Source organism: Typopeltis vanoorti, chromosome 2 (assembly GCF_054136105.1).
Source record: "Typopeltis vanoorti isolate ZY-2024b chromosome 2, IOZ_Tvanoo_1.0, whole genome shotgun sequence".
In the NCBI taxonomy this organism is placed as follows: Eukaryota; Metazoa; Arthropoda; class Arachnida; order Uropygi; family Thelyphonidae; genus Typopeltis; species Typopeltis vanoorti.
In genome coordinates, this window is record NC_143550.1 from 129,447,147 (window position 1) to 129,465,769 (window position 18,623).

The following is an 18,623-nucleotide window of genomic DNA, read 5'->3' on the forward strand; positions in this document are numbered from 1 at the left end:
TATGTCCATTGATATTTTTCCAAAATGTTCACTATCCAAACCAGGTAACCAAATTTGTGTACATTACAACATATACAACAAACACATTCATGATTCTTCTTTGAAGTATCTTTCTTATATAATCCTCTACCATTTTGATCACTTTTTTTTTTAAATAGAGAATAGCATGAATACACAACACATACAATAAACACATTCATAATTCTTCTTCAAAGCATCTTTCTTACACAATCCTCTGCCATTTTGTTCACTTTTTTTAGAATAGCATAAAGGAATAGAATCTAGAAGAATTTGCAAGTGCAAATAGTGTGTTAAATGGCTCTGTACTCAGACAACTGTTATTTAATTTGTTCATTAATGGTATATAATTTCAAGGGATATATTCAGTGTTTTTTTTTTTTTTTTTTTTAAAGCATGTGTTTTCCACCCATAAAAGATTATTAGTAAGCCTATAGTACATTATACTGTGGGTGGGCTAAGATTTTTTTTTTTTTTCATTTTTTATAAATTTATCAATATATATACATTTTGTAACTTTTTGTTTGCTGATAATGTAAAACTATGTAGAGAAAGTGAATCAAAGTGATGTAGAGATCCTGCAGAATGATTAAAATAGACTGCAAATATAATATAATTATATTATATTCTTTGCAGTCTTATATTATATTATATAAGACTTATAATATAAGTGCTATATTATTATTATTATTGTTGCACCCTCCATCGAGTCAACAGGTTCATTCAACTGACAAAATATTTATCATACCAAATCTTAAAATCCTTAACACTCCTTGCATTAATAACACATTCTGGTAATGCATTCCGTTCACTGACAATTCCCTTCCCGATGTAAAAAATCTACTCCTCACACCCCTCTTCACGACACTCTTACATAACTTTTAGGGATGGCCTCTGGTTTTTTCCCTCTTGCCTTCTACTCTTTTTTATAATCTCATCTGGATTATACTCCACTCCTTTATTCAAGTCACAAGTCTATTCAAATCTTCCTGAAGGGAATTAACATCAGCAGTGTTATTTATAATTTTTCCTAACTTTGCATCATTAGAAAACAACTGAAGATCCCCAGTCAGCCCACATGATATATCGTTTACAAATAAGTTAAACAGCAGGGGCCCAAAAACAGAACCCTGGGGCACTCCACAGGTTACCCTCCTTTTTTTTTTTTTAAGACACTACTCCATCATACACAATTTGCTGGTATCGCTCAGAGAGAGAGAGACAATCTTCGATCCAACCAATATACTATTTATTCCCATCTTCTGGCTTGTACATCAACTTATCATGTGGTAATCTATCAAACGCTTTTGCAAAGTCCAATAATATCACTGTATATGATGCTCCCTTATCTAACACACCCATTACCCTATCACAGAGTGCAAGTAAATTGCTAAAACAGGGCCTATCCTTTACAAATTCATGCTGACCATCATAAAGAATGCTATGTCCATCAACCCAATCCTGTATTCTATTCCTAACCAATATATCCAACAGCTTGACCACTGCCGCAGTTATATAGACTGGTCTATAATTGGAAACTTCTGTCCTAGAACCATGCTTGTGGAGTGGTACTATTTTGCCTTCTTTCCACTCCTTAGGAACCCTACCCACTGCAAGACTTTCATTAAATAACCAGGTCAAGGGCACAGCCAACTGTGGTGCACATTCCTTAAGAATATGGTGGTGATATGTCATCCATACCCACAGCCTTATTAACATCTAACCAAACCTGATACACCTCTGATTCTTTCATTTCCAATTTTCCTAATACTTGACTTCCTTCTATATATTGCATCACTTACACCTGTATAATATATACTGATAAAGTGCTCATTCAATAATTACACTATATCTTTTGTTCACACGTGTTCACAATTATTTTGAAAAGCTGTGGATGTGTTTCCTTGGGAAACACATACGATAACAGACTGTTCCAGAGGACAGCAGCGGAAAGGATGAACAAAGAGGAGGAGAAATTTGTTTTGTGAATTTGGAGATGCAGATGTGAGGGAGTGTTGGTTAGTTACTGCATGTGTTTGAACTGATTTGACAGAGAGTGGAGGTATTATTGATGCTAATTCTGATGATGAAGAAGAAGATGCAAGCAGCAGAACCCGAGCACCTGTGTGAAAGTGAATGAAGTGTATCAGTAAGTGAGGGATCATCAATCAGTATGACTGCCCTTTTCTGTACAGATTCCAGTATCTTTATAAAGCTCTTGCGGCCACTACTCCAGATGTCAGAGCAATATTAAATGGTCAGGCAGATTTGTGATTTGTATAAAGTTAGGAGTTATTTGGAGTAAAAACCTCCTGATTTTTACTCCAGGAAGATAAATCTCATCATGCATAGGAATTTGTGTGTTGTTAAAAGTGAAACCTGGAAGAGAAGAGTTGTTTTTTTGTGTGATATAAGACAGAGTTGTGTTTTGCTGGCATTGAAATTGACCAGATTATCCAAATCCGACTGATGAATGTTTTGGAGATCTGTATTTAAGGTGGCAGTGGTCAGAGCTCTGGAGATTGTGGTGATTTGTGCATTGCCAGGTTTGTCAAATGAAAGGGAGGAATGCAATATGCTGTCATCAGCAAAAATATGTATTGGGTTGGTAGTATTCTGGAGTAAATCATTTATATACAGAAGGAATAGGTTGGATGAAAGAACAGAGCTGTGGGACCTCTGCATTGGTTGTATACTTAGAAGAAAAGTTACTGCCCACCACCACTGAAAGTGAGCCAATCAGAAAGCTGGCAGTCCAAGTGCATAAGTCAGGCAGTAGACCAAATGATGGGAATTTACTTAAATAGGCCTTTGTACCAGACTCATTCAAAGGCTTTGAGTGACCACTTGGGACTCACCAAATTTTCCATGGTATCTGTCCAAATAATTACCTGTTGACCAACAGTGATGATGTAACCTATATTGGTTCCATATTGGTTTTATTAGCTGAGAGTCTTTGAGATAGCATAGCAAATGAGTGTTGATAGCGTTTTCCATTACTTTGGAAAGAACCGGAGTAAGAGAAATTGAATGGTAGTTTCAGGGTATTGATTTGTCTCCATTTTTAGGGATAGGTTGAATATGAGCTAATTTTCATCCATGATTTTACCATGGAAAATCCATGGTAAAATTTTACCAAAATTTGGTGAGTAAAATTTGGTGAGTCCCAAGTGGTCCCAATTCTAGAGCAAAGACATTTAGGATAAGTGGAGAAATGCCATCAGAGCCAGGAGACTCTTTGCTATTCAATTTGAGCAAAATTCTCCTGATCTCTTTTTGGCAAAAGGACACACTGGACATTGAGTATATAATGCGTGGGATGGTTGGGAGGGGGGGGGGGAGAATTTAGAGACCAGAATGCATGATCTCTTTCCCACATGGCTGCCATGTGAGAAAGATGCAAATTTCCTACTTTTAGTTCTTTCAAAATCATTTTTTGCTGTGCTGATAGTTTTCTTGCAACCATTCCAGGCTTCAGTATAGATGGGTGAACATTTTTTGAATGTAAGCCAGTTATGGTATGCTTGATTCTTCTCTTGTATAGCTTCAAAACACCCATGGGAGAACCAGAGCTTAAATAGGGGATGAGAATGGGGAATAAATGTTTCCATGCCAATAAGAATTACTTCGGTAATGTGTTCAGTGTACAGGCTTAGGTCACATGGCTGGAAGTAATAATCCATCCAAGGAAATGTGGCATAGTAGTTGCATATATCATCCCACTTTTGGCTTTCTTGTAATGCCATACAATGCATGGGTGTGAGTGATTTTGTTTGTGTTGTTTCATAGGAGAAGAGATCAGCATGAGATTGTGGTCTGAACTATCTAGGGAACAGACTACATTAACAATGTATTTGGATGAGTCACTAGTGAAGAAGAGATCCAAGGTATTTGGAGAGTGGTTGGAGAGTGGATGCCATCAAATGGCATCATACATTTGCCATCACCAAATGTATGATGATGCATTTGGTGATGGTAAATACATCATTTGGTGATGTATTTGCCATCACCAACAACCTTACTATTTGCGCAAGGTTGTTGGTGATGGCAAATGACTCAGCCTCTCTACCTACTGCATCAGTAGAGAGGCTGAGTCATTTGTATGGAGTGAAAATGACCTCACCTTAACAGTGAGGTCATTTTCCTTGAGGAAAATGATCTCACTGTTAAGAAAGTTGGAGTGAAGAATATCAAAGTTTAAGGAAAGGAAATCAAAAAGTTCAGAATAGTTTGTGGCATTAGTGGACAGCAGATGAATTTGACAGAATGGGGTACAGAGATTTTCAGCCTGAGAAGGTCAAAATAGGAAATTCCAGGTTGAGCACTCTTTGACATGGTATGCCAGAGAAAATGTATACACAAACCCCACCTTTGGAGCAAAAGGAGTCAAAGAGTGTATAACTAGGAAAACTAAGATGAGTAATGCTTGGAGGAGCTGAAATTTGGATTTTGGTCAGGAAAACGAAGTGGAGTTTTGTAGACTGGAGATGGAAATGGGTAGTATCACTAAGGTTTGAATGGAGGCCACATATATTGATGTAGTATATTAGGAAGGTTCTTCAAGGTTTGTTGTTGACTGCATCGGTCACAAACGTTCCACATGCAGTAACAGAGTTTGAGTTTCTGAGCTGGCTAGATTTTCACATTAGTACTCCTTTGTTATAGTTAATTGTACATGCATTGTCTCTACTCTGTCATTTTTTTTCCAGTTATTGGGTAATTTTCTATTTTGTTTCTGGTGTGAATAGGTGAGATAGGGACAACTGGAGGGAATCTGCGAGAGAATGGCCATCTAACAAGAATTCCTAAGAAGGTCCTGGATGCATCACTCAAAATGTGAGAACATTATTCCAAGACCATGCATACCTGGGATCCATAAAGTGTTAGGAGCAAGAGAGAAAGAAGTAATCATATGAACGAAAAATAATGTCAAGTTTCGTTTCCTGGAGAATGAGGAGGCAACTGAGGTGATGTGTTAATACCAAGATAAGCAAGATAAGCTAGATGTGAAAGTCAACCCAAGTAGAGGTAATGATCCAGATGGCAATCAGAACCCCAACAAAAGCAAGAGAGAGAGAGAGATGGGGGGGGGAATAAGATCTTTTCCTGGAGAAACCAATCAGGACTGTGTTCTGACAGTACCGAAATCTAGTATAATCCTTACTTCACTTGAGAATGGTGAGGAGATTAGTGTTTAAGACAAAAGATAACAGACATGGAAGACCACAAAGCTTGAATCATTTGAGTTTTGCAAGGCTTCTTGAATGAAGAAGAAGAAAAATGGGGAGTACTGCTGTTATGAGCAAAACTATGGACAAGACCTGAGATCAGAGAGAGAGAGAGAGAGAAAAGGTCCTCATTGTATAGGAGGAAGATCATGGTGAGAGTACAGAATCCCAAATCAGTACCAATAAAAAAAAATATCCAATGAGAGGAAACAATCCCACATGACATGTGCTAAATGACCAGAGAGGTAGCTGGCAATCCAACCAATCACAAAGGCCAGGACAAAGACCACAAGATGGCAGCCCAGTAAGAAATCACAATGCCCTGGAAACCCAAGTGCAACTGTGAATTTCCCCAAATGTTTCCATGGCCCATGTATAAAGGTGAATATGGTTGGCAAGGCAATCTGCTATAGGATGAGAATGGTAGAATCCATACTGGTGATCACCAGTCAACTAATGAGCCTCCAGATAACGTATAAAATTAAACTGATGCTGGTGACCTTTTTCACTACCTTTGAGAGTAACGAGGTGAGGGCAAAGAGGTCAAGAGCACAGTTGATCTTTACTCCTGGTTTTAGGAAGAGCTGGATAAAATTATGCCTTCATGCTTCCTGACAGATGAGTTGGACTGTTTGTACAGTATAGGCACTAAGTCTGGAGTATAAGTTTCTAGGACTAGGAGACTTATTAGTATCAAAACTACTGAAGATTTTTCAAATGTCCTTCTGGGGAAAGATCAGAGGAGGGATTGCTGTAAGCAGTCCATGGCACAGAAGGAGGCAAATCACCCTGGTCATCTACGAGTGTGGTATGAAAAGTTCTCGGCCTCGACCATAGCTGGCAATACTATCGACAAGATTTTTTTTTTCTAAGTTGGTACATCTGTCATAAGCATTCATGTGAAACTGCAAGTCATTCTATCAAGAATAGTTTGTTTTATACAGCTGTCTGAAGCAAAAGTGTTGTCTGTATCCCTTGAAATGGATAAAATTCAAAATAGTGCAGTTATAAAATCTTTTGTAAAAGAAGGTTTAATGCCAAAAGAAATTCATTTGAAGTTCATAAAAGTTTATGGGAACTCTTCTCCTTCATTTTTGACAATTAAGAAATGGACTGCCGAGTTTAAACGTGGCCGTACATTGAAGATGATCCATGTGAAGAACGTCCAAAAAGCGTAATAACACCAGAAATCATTCATCAAGTGCATGATATGGTATTGGATGACCAGCGAGTCAAAGTGCATGAAATTTCTGAGACCATAGGCATTTCAAAAGAACGTGTAGGATATATTTTGCATGAAGAATTGCAAATGAAAAAGCTTTTGGCAATGGGAAAATTAAGGGATCTGCACTATGAATTGTTGGATATGATCTGATCCTGTGGCTTCCTCTCTTAGAGAGGGTTGCAGCTGATTACTAGGTAGATAGTGATGCGAGGTGATTTCCCGTTGCTTCCTTGCTGTAATTTTATGACTGTAGTCTGTGTGTGTTCACAGGTCCGGTTTGCCTGCTTGCGGGATGAAAAACCCCAGATAAACTGGTGGGAAAAACCCTACTTTCCATGCCCAAGACCAGCTAACTTGGCTATGGCTGAGGAAGATCCTTGAGCTCCTCACATCGTCGACAGAAATCGAACCTAGGACACTCCTTCCCAGGCATATGGTTGTGAAGCGCAAAGCCACTCAGCTAACTGCGCGGACCAAAAATTGTTGGAACATCCACCCTATATCCCAGATTTGACTCCCTCTACAGCTGCAATCAAATTGATTGCAGCTGTAGAGGGGCATTTTGCAGATCCTAACTGAGAACCACTACAGGGATGGGATAATGGCACCGGAGGATCGCTGGAATAAATGTATTAGTTTTAAGAGAGATTATGTTGAAAAATAATAATTTTGAAATTATAAATTCATTTTTTCATTGTTAGGCCGAGAACGTTTCAGACCACCCTCATAAATGTTTATGTGACTGCCACTGAAAAATTGTAAATCTATAGTACATTATTAAAAATCAGCAGGATAAAAAGTGTTTTATATATTTTTTATTTTTTTGTATTTATATTATAGTTTTACATGATCTGGAAATCCTGCTCTAGAGACCAAACATGCTTTTATCTCCAATAAGCAGGAAAATGGACTTATCACTTCTTCCATCCTCAAGATGGGTTGAGTCTCATGTAGATAAGAGTCTACCACCATTCTTTCCAAAGCAAGCTCTTTTGTATGCCAACAGCTTTGAAAGACCAATGCAGTTCTAAAGACTTGATGCCATGTTAATCTTGGTCTTCCTCTGGGTTTTGTACCCTCTATATTGCCTTCAAACACCAGGCAAGGAAGTTTGTCTAGTTGCACTTGTACAGTGTGACCAAACCAATGGAGTTGATGCTTTTTAACTATGTTAAGAATTGTTGAGTTATGGATATTCAAATCTCGCAGCACTTGTGCATTTGTTTTATGTTCTGTCCAATGAGTTCTGTTGATTTCCTGAAGCATTTCATTTCAAAAGCCAACAGCCTCTCTACTTCTTTTTTTAAAATCCCAGTTTCTTCTTCTGTGGAGAACTGTTGGCAGTATTATAATTTCGTTTAATTTTATTTTTGAGTTGTAGGAATTTTGTTGTTTTTCAAAATTTTATTCAGTTTATTCATCATTTACCATGATATGGCGAGTCAATGTTTTTTATTGTTGCTATGTCATTTAAATTTGAAGGCAAATATGTCCCCAGGTAATTAAAATGATTAACTTGTTCCATGGTTTCCTGATTAAGTGTTATCTGTATACCTACTGGGTGTCTTCCAATTTTTATTATCTTAGTTTTACTTGGATTTATAATCATATCATAATTTCTGCAGGTTTCTTACAATTTTGCAAGCAGGTATTGAAGATTTGATTTATTATCTGTTATGAGTGGTCTTCCATTGAATTTTACTCCTTTTGTGGACAACAATGCTTCTTTAATGATGTTAAAAAGACATGTGGAGAGTGGGCATCCTTGCATAACTCCTTGATTGATTTCAACTTTTTTTGTTGTGAAATTTTTATATTGAACTACTGCACTTGTATTCTGATAGTAGTTTGAAACAACTTTTACTATTTATTATTATTTTATTGTTTTATTGTACAAGCACTTCAATTGAGTCCGAAGACTCATCACAAAAGACCCAAACCACCCACACAATCTATCATACCTCTCCTTGAACCCATTAACAGACAAAGCACTCACAACTGACTCTGGCAACCCAGTCAACTCATTCACAACTCTCCAAGCAAAAAATCTAGTCCTCACACCACTACTATCCACACCTTTATTCAACTTCCGAGGATGATCCTTGTTCTGGCCCCTCCAGCCAAGTGCTGAAACATTTCCTTAGAAACCTTAGCAATACATCCTCTAAACTTTAACTCTCTGTCTACCACCACCCCTAAATCTCTAACTTCATCTATTTTCTGGAGTATAGCCATCAAATGTAATACCCAGCTTGCAATCTATTTATCTCAAACTGCATAACTTTACATTTCTCCACATTAAACTGGCACTCATTATCTTTTGCCACTGACAGCCTATTTAAATCATCTTGCAAGACCTCTACATCTCCTTGATTAACTATTCCTTTACCTAATTTTGTATCATCACCAAACAACTGAATATTTCTTTTAAGGTTATTTCCTATATTGTTTATGTACAATTTAAACAGCAATGATTCAAGCACTGAACCTTGTGGCACACCACTAGCCAACTGGTTATGCCTCCATTCTGTCCCTCCATATACCACTTTTTGATATCTCTCCAGCAGCACCCTCTTATCCACTTAACCAGTGTCATATCCATCCCCATTTGTTCTAATTTGCATAGCAAAGTTCCATGTGGTATTCTCTCAAATGTCTTTGCAAAATCCAGCAGAATCATTGTATAGCCATTTCGTTTATCCAACTCAGCTGTTACTTTATTATAAAAAGACAGTAAATTACTAAGGCATGACCAACCCTTCACAAAGCCATGTTGACCCTCATATAGTATCATATTTGTTGATACCCATTGTTGAATTCTCTTTTTGAACCAATTTTTCCAGTGCTTTTACCACCATACTTGAGATACTGATTGGTCTATAATTTGCTACTGCACTCTTAGAACCTCTCTTATGCAATTGAATTATTTTGTCCTCTTTCAGGGCCTAGTCAAAGGTATAGCCCTCGTGCATTCTTGCAAAACTTGATCCCATCTAATCCCACAGCTGTATTAACATCGACATTCTGCAATATCTTAAGAGCCTCCAATTCATCCAACTCTGTTCCCACATTAGTGACTGTTACATAGGTTAAATCAGCAACCTCACTAAGATGATACACCCTTGTTAAGTGGTCACTCAGTAATTCAACTATTTTATTTGTTTCTGTCATCTAGTCACCATCATCACTCATTAAGATTAATCTTCCATAGTCATTCTTCCTGTTACTTGCTAAAAAACGAAAGAACTCTTTGGGATTTCCTTTGGCCTGCTCAGCTAGATTCTTCTCATGGCAAGGAAGACAAAATCAGATTATGAGAAGAATCTAGCCGAGCAGGCCAAAGGAAATCCCAAAGTCACCTTTCTTGCCTGAGCCATGTACTGTTCATGAGTTTGTCGGTCAGTCACCTTTCTCTTTATATACCCTCCACAGCATTTTCTTCTTCTACAGCTCATGCTTAATGATATTTCTCATCCATTTAACTCCTCCCTGAATGAACCTCCTTAGGTATACCATTTGATATTGCTTCCTCTAGATTACTCTTAACCTCCCATGCACTACTAACATCCTTACCCTGCAGTGTTTTATGCCATTAAAGTCAAGACTGCATGGTCACTTTTACCAATTGGAGGCATTGTTGTTACCTTGATTATTATTATTATTATTATTATTTGACACCTCCAGGGAGTCCAAAGCCTCATCAAGGGAGGGCACCTGCTCTACAACTCTGTCTCCACCACTCAATCCACCAACGCCATCTACCGCTGACCACCACCACTACTATTTCCACAGACAATTATGGATAGCTCTTCTGATCCTATGACCAAGTCCAATACTCTCATACCCCTAGTCCCCTCCATCATATGCTGCCTCAAGTAATTATCTCTCAACAGGTGTATAAATTCCATTTTATTGCTGCCATGTGATTTGTCTTTCTTCCAGTCTATATCTCCATAGCTGAAGTCCCCCATAATAATCACTCGACCTGTACTTATTGTACTAATTTTTAAATGCATGTATTCTATATATCTCTGGAAATCCCTGGCCTATAGCAACAACCAACTGTACATTTTATTTTACTGATCCCAATCTTACACCAAACTGCTTCAAATGAACTGCCATCCATCCATCCACCCACCTACCTCCTCCTCTTTTTGGCTGCAATTCATCTACTATCATCAACAGTACTCTTTCCCCACCTTATCTTCTCTGTCCTCTCTGAAAATACTAAACCCTTCACATTCTATCCCTGTAACTTCATCTGCTTGTTCCTGATACTTCTGGCATTAGAAAGTGCAGCATCCCTTTAGGTCCCCCCACCTATACTTCCTGAATTGACTACCCTATTCAATATTTTTGCTTGAGAGACTAGATTCTGCACATGGTCATACTCATACTCACTCGCTTCATAGGTACCTCCTTCACACAAACTCACCTGCTTCCACCCCAATTGCTTTTCCTGAATTTGTGCTTCGGCATGCTCAGTGAACAAAGTTCTCCCTCTCTCTCTCTCTCTCAACACCTAATACCAAAACCATTCAGATTCAGTCCATCAGCATTATACGGATCCGTCTTTTGGTCACCATTCCTTTTGCACTCCCTATGTACTGATTCCTTAGCTCTCAATGCCTTACTCTTCAGTTCACCTCTATTATAGCATGGCAGGAGACTTACAATTTTCACGTTTCTCACTCTTCAGTTTTGCCTCTTCTAAGAACTCCTTTATATCCTCTCGCATAGAATATTTCTCGCCTCTCAAATCATTTGTGCCAACAAAGCATTTCCTTTGACTTATCTTTTTGCATCCAGATGGCATGACTAATATCATGAATTTTTGCTCCAGAACAACATAATTTTGTTACACTTTCATTAAGTACTCCCCTGATCATTGAGTTTCCATAAATAATTTTTCTCCTTAACTTTTTTTTTTTTCACTTGGTCTTTATTACTACTTCGGACTTCCTGCATCTTTCTTTTCTCAGCCCTGCTAAGCTCTTGCAGCTTCTGCAGTTTTTCAGTTTTGCACTTTATCCTGTGAAGAATAACATTCAAGCGGTCTTTCTTAATTAATATCCATTTTATTCTCCTCTTTTGCTCAGGTGCACATTCAACATTAATAACATCATTTCCACCCTACTGTCGGTACTGTCCACTCTACTAACATTTGCTGCATTCTCATCCCCTAATAGGCACTCACTTTTGAAACATTTAATACACTCTCTCTCTTTCTCTCCAGTTTCAATTTTCTTTCACATATCCTTTAATTGTTCGACGAATGCATTTCACACACACACTGCACAGCACAAAATCCCACAAATTCAAATCACCCAACAATGTGGTTTTTTCCACCATTGTTCTACCATGGATTGGTGGCATACTGACAAAATCATATTAAAACAAAAAATATAAAAAGTTTACTTACAAACTAAATAACTCAGTCAATCACACATCCGTTTAAAACAAAACTACAATAAGTTATCCTAATATTATCAACTAAAATACGAAAAAGTTGCTTATCTTTCAGGAGCGCTAAATTCAAAGTCTATGATTTTGCTTGTTAATATTTGAATAAGTTTTCCTCTATCAATAGAATTAAATGCTTGCTTAAAATTCACAAAACAGCAATAACGGTGTCTCCCCTTGTCCCATGTGATTTCGGCCAGAGTGTAAAAAGTAAAGAAAGATATGGTCAATTGTTGACCTGTTTTTTTTCTAAATTCAGCTTTCTTCGTCTATTAGCTGTTTGTAAATGCTATTTAGATGTATTATTTTTTACAAAGATTTTGTATGAGTGGCAAAGAAAAGTAATTAGTCTACAATTGTTACATTTGAATATCAACTTTTTTATGTACAGGTAAGATTTTGCCTGTACATAAAAATATTTTGTCCTCTTTCACTCAAACTATCCCCTTTCATTATCACTGGGGATAGTTTGAGTGAAAAGAATCTTATTTAAAAGTTTAGTTATTTGTTTAATTAGATCAGGCACCATGTTATTGAGCTCTGAGGATATTTCATCAATTCCAGGTGCTTTTGATGATTCCATTTGATTAAGTGAATGGATTACTTCTTCCTCTAGGATTATGGGTGCTGTATCTTTCTCATTGGTCCAGTATATGTGAGTGAAAGCTTTTGCTATTATTATTATGTGACACCTCCAAGGAGTTCAGAGACTTATGGAGGGAGGGCACCCACTGTACAGTTCTCCAACTCCATCACTTAATCCACAACTACAGCGAATCGCTACTACCATCATCATCTATACCAATGTTATATATTGCCCATCACTACCACTAGTATTTTTTGTCTGTAAATTGTGCATTTTCTCAAGGCTGATTTGTCTGTATGCAGGATGAAAAAACACAAGTTTTTTGGATAAAAACTCTGCTACTGCTGTATGAGATCAGCTAACCTACCTTCAATTGAAAAACCCATATAACGATTCCTCTCATCACAAAGAGAATCGAACCTAGGTCTTTTATGATCGACAGGTCCAATATGCTGTCATTCTTCCAATTGCGCTAAGATATTAGAGAAGTAATTGTACCGGATGTGTTCCATTTCTCTAATATTTCCAGTTACCTTGTCTTGTGAATCTTTCATGGTGAGAAGTGAAAGAATATTGTCTTTAGTAATCTCATTAACTGTAGAGCAGAAAAATTTGAAATCATGACATAAATAGGCTTCTGTCCTTTTGTCTGTTTTATCATTCAGACAATCTATTTTTGCATTTTGGCACATCCTGTCTAGGATGTGCCAAAATGCACAACCTAACCTGTCTTTTCTGCTTCCATAATGTCATTATCTCAGGTGTTACCCAGTGATTATTTGGCTTTATTGTTTTTAATCAGCTCAGCTCTGTCAGCTGAGCTGGTTATATTTTTCAGAACGTTCCATTCATTTCCATCATTAATGCCTTCCTTCTTTTGTCTTTCCTTTATACGTTGAATGATCACATTTGGATATGCTGTTTTTAACAGTATCTAAGTTGAATATTTCCAGATTTAGTTTGAAGTGCTTTACTTTGTTTCTATTTTTCATGAAATTTTAATCAGATCTTAGCAGATGGTCTTATACCAGATAATAAAATTCACCTCCCACCTATATATTTGTTACTTTAAAAAAAAAAGTGGTACTGTGCATGCCTAATAATGCAGCTAAGGAAGGGGTTTATTCATTCATGCAAAATTTATAAATAATGACATAAATAATGAGATTACGCATAGTATTTGCTTAAAAAATTTCAGTACTTACATATTTATCAAATGCAACCCATGCTGGCTTGTCAGGCTCTTTACCAGCAATTGCTGATGCAATAGAATATGGCTTAAAAAATCGTGTATCATCATCAAGTTCTAGAGCTACTTGATTTCTGAAGTCAAAATAGTGAATTTTGTGAAATTTCTCTTTCCCTACCTGTAAATAAACAATGAGTAAACTTACAAGTAACAAATCTCATAATTATTCAAATTTAAATGTATTATTTTTCATTTGTTATAACTCAGAATAAACAGATTATAAGGAAAGGCAATATTGGCACAATCATTCAGGAATGATGGAAGAGGAGATGATTCTCTCTAAATATCATGAAAAAAAAAAAATAGGATTGGAATACTGAAGGGTTCCATAAAGAGCCTGATGATTAGCAGGAAGAGGAGAATTAAGACATTATGAGTAAGACATGTCAGTTGGTGAGACATGTCTCACCAACTGACATGTCTACCAGATCAATGCTGAAGAAAGTTTTCACAGAGTGCAGGAAGACTTGGGAAGAGCAAAAGAGTGAAAAATAAGTTTTTGATATTAAAAAAAAAAAAATCTGCTAAATGCCTTTCATTTCTTTTTATAGGAATTAGGTAAGGCTATTTAGTCCTATCTAACTTTTTGGAGACTGAGGGAGCAATCTCACTGGTAGCCAATCAGAGATAGCTGATCAAATATTTTAAGTGGCATCCAGTGAAGTGGTCAGTAGAGAGGTGTCACCATCTTGTAGTCCCTAATACTAACACAATATGTTGCTGTCTGAAATAGTGTGGGTTTTGTGGTAAGTTTTTTTGAGTGTAGGGCATGAAAAACCCAAGTTTCAGGAGAAAAAACCTGCTTGCCTGCGCGAGAGATCAACTAACTCGGAAACCAACTGAAGAAAGGCTTAGAAAAAGTTTCTCTAGTCAGCAACTAGAATTGAACTTAGGTCTTTCTTCAGGTTGCTTAGTGCTGTGAATGCAAACACCACTTCCACTAAGCTACACTGGACTATAACACCAGGCCTTCATGCAGTCAAAAGACTCAATGCCAGAAGGTACACACTGTTCCACACAAAATGCATCAAAATGTGCTTTAAACTCGTTCAACATGTCCACATTCACCACACTGTCAGATAATACATTTCACTCACATACCAGTGTCCATGCAAAGAACCTTCTCCCTACTATCAGACACCTTGCTCACACTCTCCTTACACAGTTCCCAGGGAGCATAATACAGAGTTATTCTATGAAATCGAATAAATCTATAACAACCCTTAGCAACTTAAATATCCCATTCACATCCCTCCTCCTCCTCCTATACACAAAACTTTGCAATCTGCATTTCCTCAATCTGTCTTTGAAATCCCACATTTCAAAAATCGGTTATCACTAGTCATTCTTCTCTGTACTCTTACTAATATATCCTCATTGCCATGAAAACCAGGTGACCAAATCTGTGCCCAACAATCCATATGAGGTCTGATAAAGATCTTATAACCTCTTTATTTCTTTCTTTCTTAAGATTTGCATCATTGCCATAATCTGCTGTGATGGTGGAAGATGACGTCGCAATCTTCCACCATCACTCCCAAATACCTATATCTCCTCCACCTCGTTCAAAACTTTCCTATATCACTTACTTATAAATTAAACAGTAGTGGTCCTAGAACAGAGTCTTGCATAGTCACCAGTCTTTATACAATGGAATCATCACTCTTCTGTCTCTGCTGGTTAATGTCCTTCTTAGTATTGTAGAAATCCACCTGGGTTATCTTCACCACCTTTACAATATCCCCTAAACTTTGAGTTTCTATTAATCATAACCCAAGATCCCTTGCCTCCTCCACTTCTTCTAGTACAGTTCCTCCAACAGAGTATGCAGCCTCCTATCAGTGAATTCCAAAGTTCAGTATCTTACATAGAGTATAATTGCATTAAACTGAGATCCCATTTCAGTTGGCTATCTGTTCAGCTTATTTAGATCTTCTTGAAGGGCTACCACATCAGTACTATTATTATTATTACCACCCCAAGACCTCATGGAGTTAAAGACTCATCTGGGAGGTCCTTTTATCACACACACAGCTCATCATACTGTGTTTTAAACACATTCAAACTCTTTGCAGACACCACATTCTCAGGCAAGGCATTCCAATCATTCACAACTCTGCACGAAAAAACCTGCCTCTCACTCCCCTACTCACACCCTCTTTATACAGTTTCCAGGGATGACCTCTGGATCCCCCCCCCCCCCGATCTCCCACTATTCTCTTAAAACTTTTCCAGCATTGATCCAATAACAACCCCATACTAACTTATAGGTATATATGATATCTCCCCCCTCTTCCTCCCATCCACCAGACTCTGCAAATTAGATCTTCTCAATCTGATTTTTTAACGATACTTGTGACATAATGATTAGAAATATATACACGTTAGCACAAGAATAATGTTTAATTTGCCAAATATTTTGGCCTGAATATTACAGACCATCTTCAGTGGCTACATAGGAATAGTTTTTTAAAAAAAAAAAAAAAAAATGGAATACGAACAATTGATCATTCATATACACACAGAACGAGCTGCGTGATGTCACATCGCTAAGTATTAGAAGTGTAAACATTTTTAAAACATAATTACAGATATTAATTCAAAAATTCATATAATGATCTTAAATAACATTAGACTGATAAAAAATAAATAAAATAAAATAAAAAAATTAAAAAACTTAATGTGTTATCCTGATTAAACTTTCCCAAATTTTTGATATAGATATACAGTCACTACAATTCAAGTTAGGATGTTGAAGTAAGGCCTCTACATTTTCTTTAAATAAACGTTCAAATTTGTAGTGACATCTGTGTAGGAAGAGAGTCTTGGACCAAAGGATGTTGTGGTTCATTTCTAATCCATGCTGAGCTAATCCAGATTTCTCAAGTTTGTTGTGTTGAATTGATGACTGATGCTCTTGAATTATTTTTTCTATGGAACGTCCAGTTTGTCCAAAGTAAGAAAGATTACAATTACAAGGAACTTGATACACACCAGGTAGAGACAAGGTTGAGCATTTATCTTTAGATGAAGGAAAATGGTTGGATAATTTGTTAATAGGTGTATAAGTGGCTGTTAGATCATATTTCTTTAAAATTCTCGAAACTGGTTCTGAAATCCCGGAAATGTAAGGAATTGGAACTTGACGTAAGGTTTGTGAGAATCAAAAAGATGTTGTGTACTCTTTTCGGAGAAGCCATTTAGTTTCATGTGATGTTTGATAGTCGAAAGTTCCTTCTGTAATAAATGAGAAGTTGAACAGTTAGTTCTGGCTCGTCGGAGTAAACATTTTGTGACTCCTGATTTTTGACAAGGGTGATGAGCAGATTCTTTGAGAATATAACGACCTGTGAAAGTTGGTTTTCTGTAAACTGTTGTAGTAAGAATACCAGAAGGTGAACAGATGAGAAAGACGTCTAAAAAGGATAACTTGTCATCTTTTTCAATTTCCATGGTAAACGTTATACAAAAATGTAAGGAATTGATACTGCTTAAAAAGGAAGGTAAGGAGTCTCTGTCGTGAGGCCATACAGCAAAGATGTCGTCTATATATCTAACCCAAAAGGATGGTTGAGGGAATATAGATGAGAATAGGACTTCTTCTAGATGTTCTAAATAAAAGTTTGCAAGAGCAGGAGAGAGTGGACTTCCCACAGCTGTTCCTTCTGCTTGATTGTAAAATTTATTTTGACATAAGAAATATCCAGAGTGCATTAAGAAATCAAATAGTTTTATAATATCTTGTGGGAAGATGTCAGCTAGTAATTCCAAAGTCTCTTTGAGAGGTACATTCGTATATAAAGATTCTATATCAAAGGCAACCATAAGATCTGTAGGTTGTAAAGAGAGGTTTTTTTAATTTATTTAAGAAATCAGAAGAGTTTTTCAAAAAAGAGCGTGAGTTGCCAATGTGTGACTTCAATGATTTAGATAGATATTTGGCTATGCGATAGGTAGGGGAATCAATGCAATCCACTATAGGGCAAAGAGGAATACCTGTCTTATGTATTTTTGGTAGACCACAAAACCTGGGGAGGCCTTGCAAAATGAGTTTTTTGTCTTTCAATCGTGTCTATATCTAAACTTATGACCTCATCTAGAAGGGAATTTAATTTCTTCAGTTGTCTGTTGGTTGGATCGTAATTGAGTTCCTAGTATGTTGAGTGATCTTGAAGTAAAAGGGAAAGTTTTCTTTTATAGTTTGAAGAGTCCATAATTACTGTCGCTTTTCCCTTGTCAGCTTTGGTAATGATGAGGTGACTGTTGTTTCTTAAGGAATGTATAACTTTCTTTTCAGAAGGAGATATGTTTGAAGGAGGAAGCTTGGCTTTAAGTAGCGAAGAAACAACTTCTAGACGGAGAGCATTAGCTTTTTCACTTGAAAGATGAATGAGTTTCAGTTCGATGTTAACTAGAAAATCTTTGAGTTGATTATGGATTAAATCTCCTGGAGCTCATAATATTTACAGGAACACCAGTTTATCTTTAATCCATAATCAACTCAAAGCAGCTAAACGTGATCAGGCTAGTAACATTCAGCTAATTTCTGATCTCCGTATCTATATCTCCACAAACTTAGAACCACATCTTTCAAACATAGTTCTGGATGTAGCTAAACGCTCTTTACAACATTCTTATAAAAAACAGACTCAACATCTAAACCACAAATATGATGATCTTGTTTCTAAACAAATCAAGCCTTTCCAAGTTCCAGATAATTGGATCGTCAACATATCCGGTCGGCCTTTAATCTATTAAATGAGGTTCTGTTCGATGTTAACTAGATTTTCTAGTTAACATCAAACAGAACCTCATTCATCTTTCAAGTGAAAAAGCTAATGCTCTCCGTCTAGA

At 36.9% G+C, this 18,623-nt stretch overlaps 1 protein-coding gene across 1 annotated transcript in view; it reads right to left on the bottom strand.

The window, feature by feature from the left end:
- Nucleotides 1-18,623, bottom strand: part of LOC150109428 (EF-hand domain-containing family member C2-like) — a 396,984-nt gene that overhangs the window by 351,406 nt on the left and 26,955 nt on the right. The window contains exon 2 of the mRNA XM_090402356.1: nucleotides 13,726-13,887. Within this exon, the coding sequence (XP_090258482.1) occupies nucleotides 13,726-13,887 (162 nt within the window). The remainder of the gene's footprint in view (nucleotides 1-13,725; nucleotides 13,888-18,623) is intronic.